The sequence below is a fragment of the Notechis scutatus genome, chromosome Z (assembly GCF_049901735.1).
Source record: "Notechis scutatus isolate UNSWTSFEM ecotype Mainland chromosome Z, rNotScu1.2, whole genome shotgun sequence".
Taxonomy (NCBI): Eukaryota; Metazoa; Chordata; class Lepidosauria; order Squamata; family Elapidae; genus Notechis; species Notechis scutatus.
The window spans coordinates 103,589,720-103,607,702 of NC_142025.1; the positions used below are offsets into that span (position 1 = coordinate 103,589,720).

The following is a 17,983-nucleotide window of genomic DNA, read 5'->3' on the forward strand; positions in this document are numbered from 1 at the left end:
TGTGCACCTCACTTCAGGAAGTACTCAGAAAAATTAAAACCAGTCCAGAGAAAAGAAAATGATCAAAATGATCAGAAACAAAAAATATGGATCATGAGTTCTAAAAACTGAAGGTAGTTTCCTACCATTCTAACATAGGAAACAAATGAAAACTATAGTCACGGTTCTAAAATAGATCTAGAAGAGAGAGAGAACATGCATAAAAAATATCTAGGCTTCTCTCCACTCCCACATAAGATGCAGAGCCATTTTCAGGCAGATCTTGGGTTCCTCAAAATATTAAGGATAGCCCTAAAGATAGTCCAGTGTTGAATTATACTTTATAGCTTTTAGAGCTTATAGTTTTAGTGTACTCAATAATAAGAAACCAATTTTAGCAATAAATAAATAACTCTTAAGCAAAAGCAGAGATTCTGAATAAACCCTTCTTGCTTTGGGCAATCCTGATCAGAATTTACCCATTTTAGAGTGAGGAAAAGAGAGAGTATTGATTTTTGAGAGAGCCATAGCTTACAGTATTCCACATTAATGTCCCCATTCTAAACACATCCCTTCAGTAAAATGCACAAAGACAAGCTACATTTCATCCATGGCAGCAACATCAACGAAAACCCTAAAGGTACTTTTCAAAGGAATAACAGACTTGGAAGGGACCTTGGAGATCTTCTAGTCCAACTCCTTGCTCAAGCAGGAAACCCTACACCATTTCAAACAAATGGTTGTCCAATCTCTTCTTAAAATACCCAGTGTTGGAGCACCCACAAGTTTTGGAGGCAAATTGTTGCACTGAGAAGCTTCTTGGATGAGGAGCGAAATGTTTTGAAGGGGAAAAAAAGCCCAGATGCCTTTTGAAAAGCACCTGCGGGACAGTCATGACCTAAAATATTGAGAATCTCCATAGACATCAACAAAAATCTTGTCCTGTTTAAGTCTATTGATTTGTTTATTATCTTTTCAACTACAGGCACTCCTTGACTTACAACTACAATTGAGCCCAAAATTTCAGTTTTAAGTGAGACATTTGTTAATTGAGTTTTGCTCCATTTTACAGCCTTTCTTGTCACAGTTGTTAAGTGAATCATGCATTTGGTAAATTAGTAATCCAGTTGTTAGTGAATTTGGCTTCCGCATTGACTTTTACTTGTCAGAAGGTCGCAAAAAGGTAATCATGTGACCCTGGGATACAGCAACAGTCATAAATATGAACCAGTTGCCAAATATCTAAATTTTGGTCACATGATCATGGGGATGCTGCAAAGGTTGTAACTGAAAAATGGTCATAAGACACATTTTTCAGTACTGCTATAATTTTGAACAGTCATTATACAAACTGTTGTAAATCAAGGACTACCTGTATTCACTAGCAATTGCTGCATAAATTCCTTTTAGTTGTGTTATAATATACATTAGTCTAAACAATTATAAAATGCATATTTAATAAAACACCCATATTACAAAGTTTATGCCAGGGGTGGGATTCTACCAGTTTGCACCTATTCGCTAGAACCTGTTGTTAACATTTTAAGCACTTTGGAAAACCGGTTGTTAGAAGAAATTACTGGCCTAATCCTGTAAGGAAGGCAGGAAGGAAAAATTCTGGTGTTACTTACAGAAACTGCCTCTCCGTTAACCCTTATTACATTCTTGGCAGGACTAGACTTCCTGTCTCAGGAACTTCTCTTGAGTTTTTTCCCCCTCCTTTGCTGGTACTTTGCTTGTGTGGAGTGACCATTTAAAGTTACGATGACACTGAAAAACATGACTTATGACCATTTTTCACACTTATGACTGTTGCAGCATCCCCACAGTCATGAGAGGCCAGGCGAGGAGATGCATGCCTCGATGTGATATTGAGTTGGCCATGCCCAGCCAATAACAAGACCACCAAGCCACGCCCACCAACTAAGCCACGCCCACAGAACCTGTTGTTAAAAAATGTGAATCCCACCCCTGGTTTATGCCCAGTTGCGACAAGTGAAATCTTATCTATTGAACATGTTCTTTTAAACTGTGAATTTCATTCTGATTTGAGACAAAGGAAGCTTCTTCCCTTTATTAAAATATTCCCTATGCATTCAGATGAATATATAAATTATCTGCCATCTTGTACTTATCAAGATGCACTTTAACAAGATTGCCATTCCAGACAAGTCAGACTCACTATATATCAAATTATGTGGACGTCTCTCACTGCGGTTGTTTGATGTAATTCTAAGGCCAAATAAAGTTTGTAATTGTACTTGCATAACTGTATAACATAACCGATGAGAATAAAATAAATTCAATCTGACTTGGCTTTAGAATGTTTGGATTCTATATAGAACATCCAAGGTTTGCTTCTTAGGGAAAAGAGAACTTTAATCAATGCATTGTTTTTGTGTGAAGACGTTGTGAAAAGCAACCTGGAGCCCGCAAAAAATACACCCCGTGGTTGAAGAGTGAACCATCACCACGGAACTTGCTTCAAGTAGCGCGCGTGAAATCCACGCACTTGCCACTCAGCAAAGTGGATATAAATGAGGCTGCCAAATCAGAGTCTTGTGATGTGGCTAAATGGAGTCCGAATTGCACAACTCCCCCCCCCACACACACACCTCCCCCCCTCCTTTCTGGAAGCACAAAGAGCTCTTCTCCTTCCCGGGTCCACCCCCGCTCGGTGTTGTGCAACACTCCCCCCCCCCACCCCCGATTCAGCTAGTAGCGCGACGGCAAACGTAGAGCAGAGGAAGAGGATGGCGCGCCCTCCAGAGAAGGGGTGGTTTCCCACGTTGGAAAGGAAGTGACGCCTGCTCAGGGTTCCCGGAAACGCTTTGCTTCTGTATGCGAAAGAAGTGTTTTCACTGGTTTAGGCAAGTGGTGGGACTCCGAGACAACAGAAGGTAAAGAGTGGTCTCGAAGTATTGTACGCGGGAGAGGGACATCGCGTGGTATCCACCGGGCGAGGATGGGGATTATAGTGGCTGGGCTCCCGGTTCCTTGCGTCGCAGGCTCTGGGGCAAATCTGGGAAGTAAAGCTTCACTCCCCCGCAGTCCCCAGTTCAGAGGACGGGTAGAGATCTCAGCTGCTCGCATCCTGTTAACTCCGTCGTCCCATATTGGTTTTCTCGGGGGTAAATCCTGTGCGGTCAGGGAAGGTTTTCTGAGCGAGACTGGAGCGGTGTCGAAAGGTTTGGGGCTTTTGAGCAGGGAGGATCCCCAGATCACTCCTCCGACTCGTTGAGGTGGGAGGGAGGCAGAGAACTTGGGAAAGAGAAATCTTGGCCCTGCTTTCAGGAGAGGATCAGCGACGAAGGAAGAGGTGTGACACCAAATGCTTCAAACCGTTCGCTAGGGCAATTTACAAGTGGGAGGAGACGTCAGTTTCCAATGAGTGGAAGATCGTTAGCTTGGAGGGGTGCCAGGCCTCCCGATAAGTTTGCTTTGAGAGCTTATTGGAGGGGCAGGCGGGGGGGTGACCCTTACACAATAGACTACATTAAAAATTCGGAGATCTCAGAATGTTACCTCTCTTTTGAAAGTTACACAAATGTTACAATTTTTTACATCAGCCTTCATTCAGAGACTATTGTATGTTAAGATAATAATTCTGGGCATCATAGCTATGAATACCTGCCTTAAGGATTTAAAGCAGGAGTCCCTGAAAAGCTCAGTTTTTAAAAGAGCGTTTAGAACAGGAATTGTAATTAGGTTTTTTAAATATTTGGTTGATGTATGATTATATTGGTGTTTGTCACAAAGATAGGGTAACAAAAGCATATATTATTGATAAATACATAAAAAGAATATATTAGTAAATATATTGATAGGATGTACAAGGATTTTTACGGTTTTTTCTGGGTGAACTTGTTTCCTCAAATTTCTTTGTCATAGCTAGCCAGAATTCTGGCTTTTTGCAGGGAGGACTATGGGGTAAGTGGATTGTTGATATTTTTAGCTGTTCAAAAATGTTCTTTAACTTCTTTTAGACTTCAGTAATAATTTTTATAGGTTTCACACCTTGGGAAAGAGCAGGAAAACAAAATTCATTAATATAATTGAGATCTGAGGTTGCAAAAAAAAAAAAAAACTGTTTTAGGCTCTGTATATGGCTTTGAGCCATAGGTTACTCACTTTTTATTTTAATACTGTTGGACATATAAGAGGAAACCCGTATCAACATGTTGAAAACGAAGTATTAGTCAAACTGCCTTATGCCCTTCACACAATCATATATTATGGTGTACAATAAAGGAATTTGCTGATTTCTTCTTTCTCTTTCTTTTTTCAGGCTTTTTTCTCTTTTTTTTTTTTTACCTCCAGGCAGTAATTAGGTCATCTGTACCCCCTTCTTAATAACTGCTGCTGTGCCCCTTCATAAACCCTGCTATGCGGTTGTATATTAGCTGAATATCTTTCCATATTTGGGGGGGTGGGGAAGGTGAAACACAATTTAAGGACAACTTCCCCGCCTTGGATAAAGTTCTCATGGAATGTTTGACATAGAGCAAATAACTATATGAGGGTAAGTAACAGTTTTGGAAAAGAAGATCAGGGGAGGGGAATAAGCAGCTTTTGCCTGTGGATAAATGTTGAAAGGGGAGGGTTGACATAGGAAGATGCAAAAATAAAAGATGTGAGGAGCTGTTGATATATAGGATGAAGATGATCCTTTTTCACATTTTCCCTTTTGTATATTCATGGGGAAAAGTCTATTAATAGTTGTATCTTGTGAACCTTATTCACCTTAGTAAGAATTACATGTAGGTGGAAGTTTCTCTCCTCTCTCTCCTCTTTTCTGTTTGTTATTCGCCATCCCCCTCCGTCTCCCCCATCTCTATATCATTTGTTTCCTATCCAGTGAGAAAGGCAAACATTCTTTGCTTGTGATTCGCTTACTCGCTGAGGTCTTTGAAATTTAGTTGAAAGTACAGTTTCGTCATCATTGGTGTAGAAGTAGACTTGTGTTAAATCAAGGCAAAGGCAATCTAGTAATAATTTCTAAAATGGCCTTATCACAAGCATAGTATGAAGAAACAACTTATTTATGCTATTGCCCTCAGCATCTAGAATCCACTGATGTGCTTCTCCAAATATGGATATTCCATGGAGCCATCATAGATAAGAGCTGTTGATCTGTCCTCAGTAAATCTGGCTTATCTTTTTAATTATGTTTCACAAAGTAGCTACTTTTGATCCATGTGACAATAGTTTTCCTATGTTGTTTGCAGAATTGGTTATTTGAGGGCGCACTTAGGTGCATATGGATTCTTTTTCCTATCAGGCAGGAGAGCACAACTTTTGAGATAAAGCACTTCTCCCAGGACAAGACGGAGAATGGTAGGACTTTTGTCTTTCCCAAGGAAATGAAAGAGGACTGAAGAAGCTGAGTTCCAAGGGACTGTTTTGTTGTCTGATTCAAAAGCTAGCTATATAATGCTGCCGTCGCTCATGCCCTGAGATGGCCAAAACAGGCAACAATGAGCCTCAGTTATCACAAGGTAAGCTTAATAAAATCCACCAGATGGCCCACTGCTGAACAAGAAGGAGAAACTTTTCAGAGTTTAATCTTCTTCTCCTTCTCCTCCTCCTCCTCCTCTTCCACTTCTTCCTTCTCCTTCTTCTCCTCCTTCTCCTTCTTCTTCTCCTTCTCTTTCTCCTTCTCCTTCTTCTTCTTCTCCTGCTCCTTCTCCTCCTCTTCCTCCTCCTCTTCCACTTCTTCTTCCTTCTTCTTCTCCTTCTTCTCCTCCTCCTTCTCCTTCTCCTTCTTCTCCTTCTCCTCCTCCCTCCTCCTCCTCCTCCTCTTCTACTTCCTCTTCTTCTCCTTCTCCTCCTCCACTTCCTCTCCTCCTCCTCCTCTTCCTCTCCTCCTCCTCCTCTTCCACTTCTTCCTTCTTCTCCTTCTCCTTCTCCTTCTTCTTCTCCTTCTCCTGCTCCTTCTCCTCCTTTTTCTCCTCCTCCTTCTTCTCCTCCTTCTCCTTCTCCTCCTCCTCTTCCACTTCCCTCTCCTCCTCCTCCTCCTCCTCCTCCTCTTCTCCTCCTCCTCCTCCTCTTCTCCCCTCCTCCTCCTCCTCCTCCTCCTCCTCCTCTACCACTTCTCCTCCTCCTCCTCTTCCACTTCTTCCTTCTTCTTATTCTCTTTCTCCTTCTTCTTCTCCTTCTCCTGCTCCTTCTCCTCCTCTTCCACTTCTTCCTTCTTCTTCTCCTTCTCCTCCTCCTTTTTCTCCTCCTCCTTCTCCTCCTTCTCCTTCTCCTCCTCCTCTTCCATTTCTCCTCCTCCTCCTCCCCTCCTCCTCCCTCCTCCTCTCCTCCTCCTCCTCCTCCTCCTCCTCCTCCCTCCTCCTCCTCCTCCTCCTCCTCTTCCACTTCTCCTTCCTCCTCCTTCAAAGAAACAGACTGTGGGGAGCCCACTTCACAGATCAAAAATGAATGGTCAGTGGCAAAGACAGAGTCTCAGAACACAGTGAAAATTGAAGTTATTTGCACAGATGATGGCGAAAGTTCTACGCACAGCCCTGGTGAGCAAAATAATCAATTCAGCAGTCTGAAGCGTATTAGAAAGGGGAATATTGTTGCGGAAATTACCATTACGGGCAGTCCTGAATTACTACTGTAATAAGCAAGCCCGTCACAGTTTTAACGTGATGGTCATAAATCAGGTCGCCCAAATGACCAACCTGATTTTACAATTTATTTTTTTTGCAGCGACCCTTCAGTTACTGCCGTAGTCATTAAGCGAAGCAATAGTTCACCATGGGCCCAATTTTGCTGAAAACTTGAATTAACTGAGAATGTTTGGCAAAAACATAAAATGTGGTCGCGTGACTGCAAGATACTGTAAACAGCTGTAAATGTGACCTGATTGCTGAGTATCTGAAGTATGGTCATGTGGTTGTGGAGGGAGGTCTGTCATAGCTTCAAACAGTTCCCAAGCAATCGGTCATAAATTGAGGACTGCCTGTACAGTCGTAGTAGGAATTTAAAGCAAAAGTCCATGTGTTGTTATGTTTTAAATGTTTGTATGTTCTTTTTCTATATGGAAATTTGAAGAAAATAACTAGTTTGTATGAAATAATAGGCCAGATTCCCATGAATTTTATTTTATTTTAGGGATAATGTACTTACGCAGCCTGTCCTGATTTGATTGTTCTTCCATCCAGTGGGAATAATTAAGCAACTATATTGGTATGGGTGGCACAAAAAGACAGTCTTTTCATATTGATGCATCAATCTCAAAAATAATTGGTTTAGTCAGAAATGAAATTTGATTAATACTTAATTAAGTTGATTATTTAACTAGTTCAGTTGTTATAATTTCCAACTTGCCCATTGCCTCATTTAAAATTATAATTCATATATGGTAACATATGGATATACTGCAAAGATTGCACTCAAGACTTTCAGGAACTGAAAGAAGCAGATAATAACCACATATTTTCACAGGAATATGGAAGCCACAAACCACTAAAAACCATCAAGGCACTTTCAACATGATATAAATGCCTAGGAGAGCTGAACAAGTGTTTTAGATTGTGTAGTTTGGTAGCAAGCAACTAAATAAATGAAAGGAGATCCAGGGCAAAAGCTTCTGTTTTCATGAACAGTCTGACTTTGTAGCTAGATACCACTTGAAAAAGAGGAGGAAGAGTGGTTAAGTCTGCCTGTCTAATTGGATATAACAGGAAATATGCTGACTAGGGAATTCTGGGAGTTGAAGTCCACGCATCTTAAATGTTTGAAAAACACTGCTTAACACTAACCACAATAAAATGCAATCCCTTCTCTATCAGTCTTATATGTTCCATCATGACTCATGGTTGCTTATTTTTTTAAAATGCTACCAAATGATTGGCCACTGGAGATGGTAGAGGGGTTAAGAATAAATCAAGTACACTCTTTCGGCAATAGTCAGGCATGTGAGCAGTTTAAAAACATTGAAATTAATGCTTGGCAATTAAGAAGTGTTCGTGTGTGGGGGAAACCCCTATTTCTCTTATAGCCATTATCTTTGGTTTTCTCTCTCTTCCTCTGCAGCTGAGGAGCCAGCCCGCAAACGCAAAAAGGGACCTGCCCCCAAGATGTTGGGGGATGAAGTCTGCAGCGTGTGCGGTGACAAGGCCTCGGGTTTTCACTATAATGTCCTGAGTTGTGAGGGTTGTAAGGGCTTCTTCCGGCGCAGTCTCATCAAAGGAGCTCAGTATACCTGCAAGGGCAGTGGGCAGTGCCACATGGACATGTACATGCGCCGGAAGTGCCAGGAATGCCGGTTGAAAAAATGCCGACAAGCAGGCATGCGGGAAGAATGTAGGTCATGGAATCTTAGCCACTACAACCAGTTGAGGTCACTTCTCAGGGCCTAGCTAGGAATGGGAACTGTCCTGGTGCAGGCACTGCCTCCATTATAATGATTTCCAAGAATGGCACTGGGCCCTGTCGTCCAAGGGACAATTCTTTAAAAAATAGATGATTGGTGGCTTCCTTTTGGAAGGGATTGATCTGCCTGGGAAATAAACAGAACCAGCAGACTAGCAGGGACCATCCTAATGGAATAAAGTTGGGAGAGAAGACAGGAAGGAAAATTTGCTCCCAGAATTCTAAATGCTTCGTTGACCTTTTAAAGATTGAACACTCTTCTTAAGACAGTGTTTCTCAACCTGAGCAACTTTTAAGATGTGTGGACTTCAACTCCCAGAATTCACCAACTAACCTGGCTAGAGAACTCTGGGGATTAAAATCTTACCTATCTTGAAGTTGCTTCAGTTGAGAAACATTGCTGCAGAAATGAGAGATCTATAACCCACCAGATGGCGCTGAAGACTAAGCCAAAATAACCAATAGTGAGAAACGATGGGAGTTGAAGTACTGTCCACATTTGATAGGCCGAATGATCCTTATTTTTATCAGTAAGAAACTGGGAAGTTACAAACATCAAAAAGAAAAAGAAAATGCTGAAAGTGTGAAGTTTTGAGTCAACAGGATAGATTGGATTGTACTCTGAGGGAAAATAGTACTGAGGCAGGAAATAATTTTTTCTGGGCAGTGCATCCCACAGTTGAGAAAGATGATTCTTCAAAATGTTAAGTGCATCTGGAATTCTCTGTTGAACTTTTGAGGTCTTTTCATTTCATGCCAGACTCTCTCTCTGTCTCCAGGTGTCCTTTCAGAAGAGCAAATCCGCAAGAAGAAGATCACTAAGCACGAGGGAGATGGGGTTCCAACTGGGGAAAGAGATGGAGGTGAAGTACTTCGAGTACCTCCGTTGCTCTGTGATCCTGCTTTATCCCAGCCTGAGCCAGTTCCTCTTACCCCACAGCAGGAGGGCATGATCCAGCAGTTGGTGGCGGCCCAACAGCAGTGCAACAAGAGGAGCTTTAGCGATCAGCCCAAAGTCACAGTAAGTGGGTGTGTGTGTGTGAGAGAGAGAGAGAGACCTAAATTGGTGTAAAGTCCTGGCTAGTTCCAAGGCTACAGCCTATGGCAAAGGCAGGCAATAGTCTTAATGACTTTCTAGAACAGCTTTCCTGTCCTAATGGTCTCCAGAGTAAGTTGAACTGTGACTTCCATGGTTATAAGGACAAAAGGACTAGACCCAAGGACAGTTTTTCCCCAAATGCTATCACTCTGCTGAAAAAATAATTCCCTCAACACTGTCCAACTGTTTACAAAGTCTGGATTATTATTACTATTAATCTTCTCACCACTCCTTATCACCCATCCCTTCCCACTTGTGACTGTATGACTGTAACTTTGTCATTTGTATCCTTACAATCTATATTGACTGTTTCCTAGTAGGATTTGATTGCTTATTGTACCCCATGACTATTATTAAGTGTTGTACCTTATGATTCTTGATGAATGTATCTTTTCTTTTATGTCCACTGAGAGCATTTGCACCAAGACAAATACCTTGTGTGTCCAATCACACTTGGCCAATAAAGAATTCTATTCTATTCTATTCTATTCTATTCTATTCTATTCTATTCTATTCTATTCTATAAAAAGAGATTGAACAACCATTTGTCTGAAATGCGATAGGATTTCCTGCCTGAGCAGAGGGTTGGGATAGAAGACCTCCAAGGTCCCTTCCAACTCTGTTATTCTGGATAAGCCATAAAGTGTACTGGACAGACCTCATTCCCTTTTTATTTCCTCCCTTATCTCTTATTTTTCCCATTACTTTCCAGCCTTGGCCAGTGAGCAGTGACCCCAACAGCCGGGAGGCACGCCAGCAGCGCTTTGCCCATTTTACAGAATTAGCCATCATCTCAGTACAAGAGATTGTGGACTTTGCCAAGCAAGTACCTGGCTTCCTGCAGCTCTCGCGAGAAGACCAAATCGCATTGCTGAAGGCTTCTACCATTGAGGTGAGCAGGGGTGATTCTTTTGCTTCCAAAGCTATAAGAGCTAAAAGTCTTACGTTGGCTAAGGCTGATGTCCTGAAAATGTCTGTGTAGCCAACGATCCTACACCTTACAGTAATAACTCAATGAAATCTGGCATAGCACATGTTTTGCACAAACAGATTAATCAGTAATATTTCCAATAAAAGTGGACCAGGTAGCGAGTGATGAAAAAGATTTTCTGCCAAGGAGATTTTTGTAATCTGCTGCCATTGATTTCGACCTTGGCAGCTTGTGTGGACTTCAGCTCCCAGAATTCCCTAGTCAGCCATTTCTTCAAGATGGCAAGGTTGGGTAACATTGATAGACACTGGGAAAATGAGTTCCTTTAGTATAAACAATCCTATTTTTAACAATATATGATTCACCAAAACAAATTACACAGACCTGCTCACAAAGATCATTACTTCCTCATCTTAAAGCAAAATAACAATAATTTCTCTATTCAAAGTTTTTCAAATAGAATTTTAAAACGTGGCTCTGTAGTTTTATAATCCAGGTACAAAGACTACTGTCTATGAGAATTAGGCTGTACTGTAAAAACTTTTCTATGAACACAGAGTGGGTATTTATGATACTTGCTGTTAATACTGCTTTTACTGTATTGAACTGTGTACTGCATTGTGTGTTGCTTCTGCTTTTTAGGGCCTCAGAATGGGAAAGGATATAATTTTTTTAAGCAGAGAAAAGGAAGGAGAGTTTAGCTTTCTAGAGAATTAATAAGCATGTGGTATATTAAGTTATCTACCTAAGCACATACCACAAATAGTTTTTTTAGAAGGGCAATAGCTGTTCTTTGACACATGCTTGTCTTCTTAGATCATGTTACTAGAGACAGCCCGGCGCTATAATCATGAGACTCAGTGCATTACATTTCTTAAAGATTTTACATACAGCAAGGATGACTTTCACCGTGCAGGTGAGTGAAAAGTGAAAAGTAATTCATGACGGGGTGATGTAGGCAAGAAATCTGCAGCCAGAGGGGGGAATCAAAATTGTGTATGGAATGGTAGAAGCTACTCCCAAAAAATTCCTGGGTCCACCCAAGAAGAATTAGCTGGCTGGGAGTGATGGGAATTGTGATATAAACACAAGGAGAACCAGATTTGAGAAAATTGCCTTGACAGTATAAATAATCATACTTCACACATAAATCTCACATTTGATAAAACTTCACAAAAGAGAGGTTTTAGTTTCATATGTTTTATTAAATTGCCCAGGATGGTTATCTCTGCTTAAAGAAGAGGCCCTATTCCCATACAGAAGGCAAAATCTTAGCAGTTCCTTTTCTGGCATTTGGATTCTTGGCACTTTATGACTCCCCTTAGATACAAAATGGAGAAACTGAGAACCTAGCATATGTGAATGTTGGTTAATTCTCCATTCCAGAGAAGCTTCTTGCTAGCCCAAGTTTTGCAGTCAAATCTATATATTTTGAGTAGATTTCAAAGTAAGCAGAATTACTATTTTGTCTAGAAATATATATTTTGTATTTTCCCAAAATGTGTTTTGTTTAAAGTTCTTACCGAGATGGAGATAGATTTTATTTTTCAAAAATATATTTGAGGTTACTAATATATTTCCAAAGGGATAAATCTGGGTGGACCAGTGATGTGTTTCTGGGTGATTTCTTCTGATTCCATGTTTCACATCTCAAGTGAAAAGGTGTCGTAAATATTACTGAGCTTTCATATTTAATGAGAGTTTGCATTTGTTTCCAATCATCCTTTTGCAGAGGTGAACCTATGAGGCAAGACTTAAATATTTGGAAATAACACAGATTGTCCTTTGTATCTTCTGCATGTCTGGTCTTGATTCTGGGATCTTTATTGTGCAGTGAAAAGGGTGTGTTAGTTCAGGCTCTCTAGTTTAGTTTCTATCGTCCTTCCTCTGTAAAGGAACAGTTGTTTACACGTCATATTCTATAAAATTTTTCTATATTGGAAGAAAGCTTGGATGAATTTGTATTAGAGGAACTTAAAAGTATTTGTTCTTCACATATTTTCTTTTTGCCTATAGCCAGAGTTATTTTGTAGCAAGCATTTGTTATCTTAGTTGTACTGTATGTTCATTTCTAAGCCTTGTTCAAAATGCTGACAGTTTATGGTAAATTCATCCAATCAAGATTATTTATTACTAAACTATCAGCATCCTGAATTCAGCTGAAGAATTGTACTTTACTGCTAGTCAAGAAGGTTAGTTAAGGAGAAAACATATTTTGTAGCTGTGGATGATTACTGAATTTCTTTAGAAAATCTGTATCAACCTTATTTCTCTTGCTTCTGCCTGGCTTTTTTTTTTTTTTTAAAAGAAATCTTAAGCATTTAGCCTGCCAGGTTTTCAGATTATTTTGTGCCACTAACAATGCTCTGGTTGTACTACTGTCTAATGAAATTACAATGTTGTTTTCTGTTTTAAAAGATAGTTACCGTTATAATAAATTAGCTCCTCATTTTTATGGCTGCATCTATAGGATGCCATCTTCTGGGGAGTCTTTTCAATCTTCATGTCTATCTGCATCCCCAACTTAATTTCTCTTATGCATTTATGCTTTGAAGCACTTATAGTACAAAATGGCTAAAGTGAGGTAGGATAGAAATCTAAAACACACAACAAATACACTTGGAGGTCTGAGCATAGAAAAGTAGATGACATCTGTCGTTCCCTAATGTTTTATTTCTCTCCCTCTCCAATTCCCTCACCCCAAAACAAGGTCTTCAGGTCGAATTCATCAACCCCATATTTGAGTTTTCCCGGGCCATGCGAGAGTTGCAGCTGGATGATGCCGAATATGCCCTTCTCATTGCAATCAACATCTTCTCTGCTGACAGGCCAAATGTGCAGGACCATGGCTTGGTAGAGGCATTGCAGCAGCCCTACATTGAGGCCCTCAGTTCTTACATCCACCTCAATCGGCCACAGGTATCTGGATTGGGGAGAAGGGCAACGGTGAATGCTGAGGGAGAAAACCATAGAGCAAAGGGGATAGATTATCATCATTGGGTGGAAGAAAAGTGATTAAAAAAATAACATTCCTCCTGGTTTAAGGCCCAAGGCAAAACTCACGATTTAGCACATTTTATTAGATTGCAAAGACCACAGCTGACTTAAGCCAATATAACTTTGGGTGTCCCTGGTAAATCTTAGGACAGGATTGGGAAATGAGTAGCCTGTTCCATCCGCTGAACTACACTTCTCATCTCCACTGACTATTTTTATGCTGAGCATGAATGATAGGAGATCAGTGTCTAGAAGGCTGTATTGTACAGACATTTTCTTTTTCACTTTAGTTGATTTGGCAGAGCAAGTGCTAATTCTTAGTTTGCAGGGGAGAAAGGGATAGTTTTCTATTGCAGTAAGAACTGCAGAGTGGAACAGTCCCTGAACTGAAGACACAAAATCATAAGAATATGTTTTCTGAATCCCAGGGAAGTTTGCTTCAGATTAGCCTTTAATATTAAAGAGTGCAACAGTTCTAGGCATATTCCTTCAAAGTTTGCTGGGACTGCATAGTACACTAGGCCAGACCTTAAAGCGTAACAACACAAATTGTACTGAACATGCTGGGTTTAGAGGTGGAAGAAGGCCTTTTACAGCCTTGAAGTTCTTTTTTGCCAAGAAATTTCCCAATATTGCAATGCCAAAAACCAGTGACAAAGTGTCAGTATTTGTGGCATGATGTTCTTCTAATTTAAAAAGTAAGTGTGGTAAGTCTCCAGTAGATTTATTTTAGCGCTTAAATTAAAAACTTTTTCAACCCCCATTCTTGTCAGATGGAAAAATGGTTTTCTTCCTGCTTTATCCAAGGATGTCACCATCCTGCAATCACAAAAATAGCAATCTTTAGAAGTATCGCCTCTAGTCCTGCTGACAGTTTCCTATAGCTAGACTGTGGTGACAGGGTGTGGAGACAAGTGTTCTTCCTGAAACATTTTTGGATTGTGCAATTCTGTCCTGCTTTCACTAGATACTACCTGTCAAGGGCCTGAGTAGGCCAATGGCTCCTTCCTTCCCCTTCCCAATTCTTCCAGTTCCTTTTTTCCTTCAGGTTGTATCTTAATAAATCATGTATCTTTCATAGGCCATAGTCATACATACATACTATTTTCAGATAGATGGGCAGGATTAAGTAAAAAACGTTTTCAATTTACAGATAGTCCTCAACTTACGACCAAAATCCAGCTCAAAATTTCCATTGCTAAGCAAGATCATTGTTAAGTGAATTTCACCCCAATTTACCACCCTTTCCTGTCACAGTTATTAAATGAATCATTACCACTGTTTAAGTTAGTATCGTGATTGCTAAGCAAATTTAATTTTCCCACTGACTTTGCTTCTCAGGAGGTTGCAGAAGGTTATCTCATGATCCTGAGACACTGCAGCCGTCGTACGTCAGTGGCCAAGAATCCAAATTTTGATTACCTGACCATGGGGTTGCTGCAGTGGTCTTAAATGTGAAAAAATGGTCACCAGTGATTTTTTTCAGCGCCATTGTAACTTTGAATTTGTCACTAAATGAATGGTTGTTAGTCAGGCCTCGTTTAACATTCATTTTTGTATATTTATTTATTAGACTTGTCGGCCGCCATCTCACCTAGAGTTCATTTTTTTTTTCAGCAGCTTTTCAAAGTTACGATGGCACTGAACGAAGGGATTTAAAATCAAAGGGATTTAAATTTGTTCCTTGAAATTCTGGGGTGTTGCAGTCACGTAAATTTGGGGTCAACCAAATTTGGCAACCAGGTTGTATTTAGGATGGTGGCAGGGTCCTGATGTCACGGTGGGAGGGGGGCATTAGGTGACCTTCTCTGCTGGCTTTTCCCAAGTAAAATCAGTGGGGAACCTAGCAGAAAAGATCACAAGTTGGGCAAGTCTTTCCCCCAGCTCTTCTTCTCTCTCACTGCATTCTTCTTCACCTGCACACACACACACACACACACGCACACACACACAGTGTCCTCCCCCCCCTTCATTCACCTATACTATCCTTCCTCCCTCCCTTTGCTCACGCACACCGTGACTCTTCTTTCCCTCACCTTTCTTCTGTTCATGCTGCTCCACAGGACCTCCTCCCCAACTCACGCCCCACCTGCGCTGGGCCTCCCCTGTGACACACCCCTTGTTCCTTACCTGGGGCTGCTGCTGCTGCTGCTGCTTCCTTCCTTCTTAATTTGTTGTGTGTCTCCAGCTTCACAACAGCAACTGGAACTGCCTGGATTGCCATCAGTGAGCAACGCGGCCACGTCGCATTGTGCTTTGCATCGCTCGGTGACGGCAATCCCAGTACCAACTGCCATCATAGCTGATTCTTAACTGTAGGTAAAATGAAATTTTAGTTCCCCGTGCATTTAATCAGTTTGTATTCCTCTCAGACACTTAACATTGAAAGGCAACTTTCTGAAGGTTCTGGACCACACACACAGCCCTGGAGCCTCTCAAATGACACAATTCTGACTAAAGGCGTCGCGCCTTTCACCAGACCTCTTTTGGCCTCCCTTTCTTCCCACAGGACCACCTGATGTTTCCCCGCATGCTGATGAAGCTGGTGAGCCTGCGGACGTTGAGCAGCGTGCACTCAGAGCAGGTCTTTGCCTTGCGCCTTCAAGATAAGAAGCTTCCGCCACTTCTGTCTGAGATCTGGGACGTCCACGAATAGACCTTTTGAAGGAGACTGGGGAAGAGGCAGACCTCTCCCAGTGGCACCAGCAGGCATGTTCCCCGTAGCGAGTCTTTGGATTCAGCATAAGCCTTACAATGGCTGGACTGGGATCCTGCCAAAAGAATTGAGTCAAGTGAGCTACTAAGCACTTTCGTTTTCTCCGCCATCTTTCTTCCATTGCTTCAGATTTGGGGGAGGGGAGGTCGGTCACCAACTTCCTTCTGAGTGGGAAGAGGGAGAAGTGAAGAAAAAAAAAATAACCCTTTCCTCCAAAGACTGCACCCTCTCCTGTTTGTGAACAGCAAACAGCTGCGCCCTGCATCGTTAACTTAACTGCAGTTAAGTTAATGTACAGATTCACTTAACAGCGATGGCAAGACAACCGAGAACTGTTTCTACTTAGGGAAGGAAGAGTTCTAACAATGAAAATAAGAGGAGATTGCCATATGTAGTACCTGGTTGTATGAGGCAAATACCCAGAAGAAATAAACTGGTCATGAAAATGAAACATCTCACTGTTCTCCTGGGTGAGAAATGCTCCCTTGTAGTTAATTGGGGCAGGGGAGAGGGATTGGGGGGGGGGGGTTGTGGAAAGCCAGGGTCTTGTCTGAAGAGAAAGGAAGCAAAGTTCTTAAGAATACTTGACTGAGTTCACTTACCATTCATAAAGGATGTGTGTGAGTGTGTATGTGTACTCACAAGTACCCCACCATAGCCGATTCCGTGTCACATGCTGGCCGCTAAAGCAAGAGTTTAGTCCCTGGAACATTCTAGTGGCAGCAAAATTAGGATTTTTAACTATGTGAGTAATTTGTTTTCTTTATAAATTTAAGATAATATGAACTCATGGAGCATGTCTTAATCCTCCAGTTTTGTCCTTCATACCTTTTGCAACCCTATAAGGCGAAGAAAAAAAAAAACCACACAGGCTTCCACTCTTGATTGTCTCATGCAAGCAACTATTCGAAGTTGTGACAATGCTAAAAAAAAAAACACCGTTTGTGACCAATCCTCACATTTAATAACAGTTGCCGTATCCTGCAGTCATATGATTGCTATTCATGTGCTTTGCAACCATTGAGCAATTTTCGCTTGTGATAAGCAGTTAACATTGTACAGTATGAAAGGTGGAAATAAAATCGTAAGTCACATTCACATGACTTTTCACTTAGTGACTATATCACTTAACGACTAAAGGTGAAGTAAGCTCATATGCTTCAGTCAGGATCATGTGATTTCCCACTTAGCGATCATGTTGCCTCCCAATTGTAGTTGCTAAGTGAGGACTACAGAAGAAAAAAGGGCAGTCCTCAGTTAAAACATAATTGTCTATTCCTGTTACTGACTGTGGCTTATTACATTCAGAGGGTTGAGTCTACAAGATATTTCTTTGCCAGTACAAGTCATTTTACATTGTATATTTAATGCCACATGTGAAATGAATTTTTGAGTTTTGTGATCCAAGGGAAGCTGAAAGCTAGCATTCTTAAAGATCTGTGTGCATTTCACATTGTGGCCCAAGGATGCCCTCGGCATGGATTAGGCTATCAACATTTCTATGGGCTACAGAGACTTAAATTCTAATTAATATAATTTAATTACATGGTTTTGGGTCAGATATGATCACTTAGCCAGGTCTACAACCAGGTCATTGTGATGATACAATAAAGGAAGGGACAGTCCTACATAGTTCTCTGGTTCTCTGAAGTAAGGGCAGAGTACATACAGGAGATTCTGAACTAGTTTCCCCAAAAATTAATTACAAAATTGGTTATTTATTGAAATTTCCTTGGAGCTAGGCACCAGTATATGTTAATATACTTCGGGTCCTGTCAAACAATGCCATTTAGGAAGCAGGCATGATTCCTGTGCTCTGAAATAGTACCCTGCCACCCCCGAAGTCTGTGTGGCTGTCACCTTGATGGTGTTCCCAAAGTCTTTAAAAGTA

At 41.1% G+C, this 17,983-nt stretch overlaps 1 protein-coding gene across 17 annotated transcripts; it reads left to right on the forward strand.

Moving 5' to 3' along the window:
- The first annotated feature begins 2,801 nt into the window (after positions 1-2,801).
- Positions 2,802-16,543, forward strand: NR1H2 (nuclear receptor subfamily 1 group H member 2). Of its 17 annotated transcripts, none has more exons than XM_026669577.2 (10): positions 2,802-2,879; positions 4,268-4,501; positions 5,208-5,477; positions 6,366-6,494; positions 8,011-8,280; positions 9,129-9,370; positions 10,161-10,340; positions 11,196-11,295; positions 13,090-13,298; positions 15,886-16,543. In XM_026669577.2, exons 3-10 carry the CDS (start codon positions 5,438-5,440, stop codon positions 16,030-16,032), a joined length of 1,317 nt encoding a protein of 438 aa, XP_026525362.1. In that variant the 5' UTR covers positions 2,802-2,879; positions 4,268-4,501; positions 5,208-5,437; the 3' UTR covers positions 16,033-16,543. The 17 variants fall into 17 exon arrangements, with proteins under 17 accessions (XP_026525362.1, XP_026525365.1, XP_087802383.1 ...); XM_026669580.2 differs by having other exon boundaries at positions 6,372-6,494; XM_087946257.1 differs by having other exon boundaries at positions 6,372-6,494; positions 8,011-8,085.
- The last annotated feature ends 1,440 nt before the right edge of the window (positions 16,544-17,983 follow it).

Bases quoted from the DNA above. Each gene is read 5' to 3' on its own strand.
- NR1H2 (XM_026669577.2), top strand. From the start codon at position 5,438: ATGGCCAAAACAGGCAACAATGAGCCTCAGTTATCACAAG. The intron at 5,478-6,365 runs GTAAGCTTAATA...CCTCCTTCAAAG, and splicing joins TGAGCCTCAGTTATCACAAG to AAACAGACTGTGGGGAGCCC. The intron at 10,341-11,195 runs GTGAGCAGGGGT...TTGTCTTCTTAG, and splicing joins TGAAGGCTTCTACCATTGAG to ATCATGTTACTAGAGACAGC.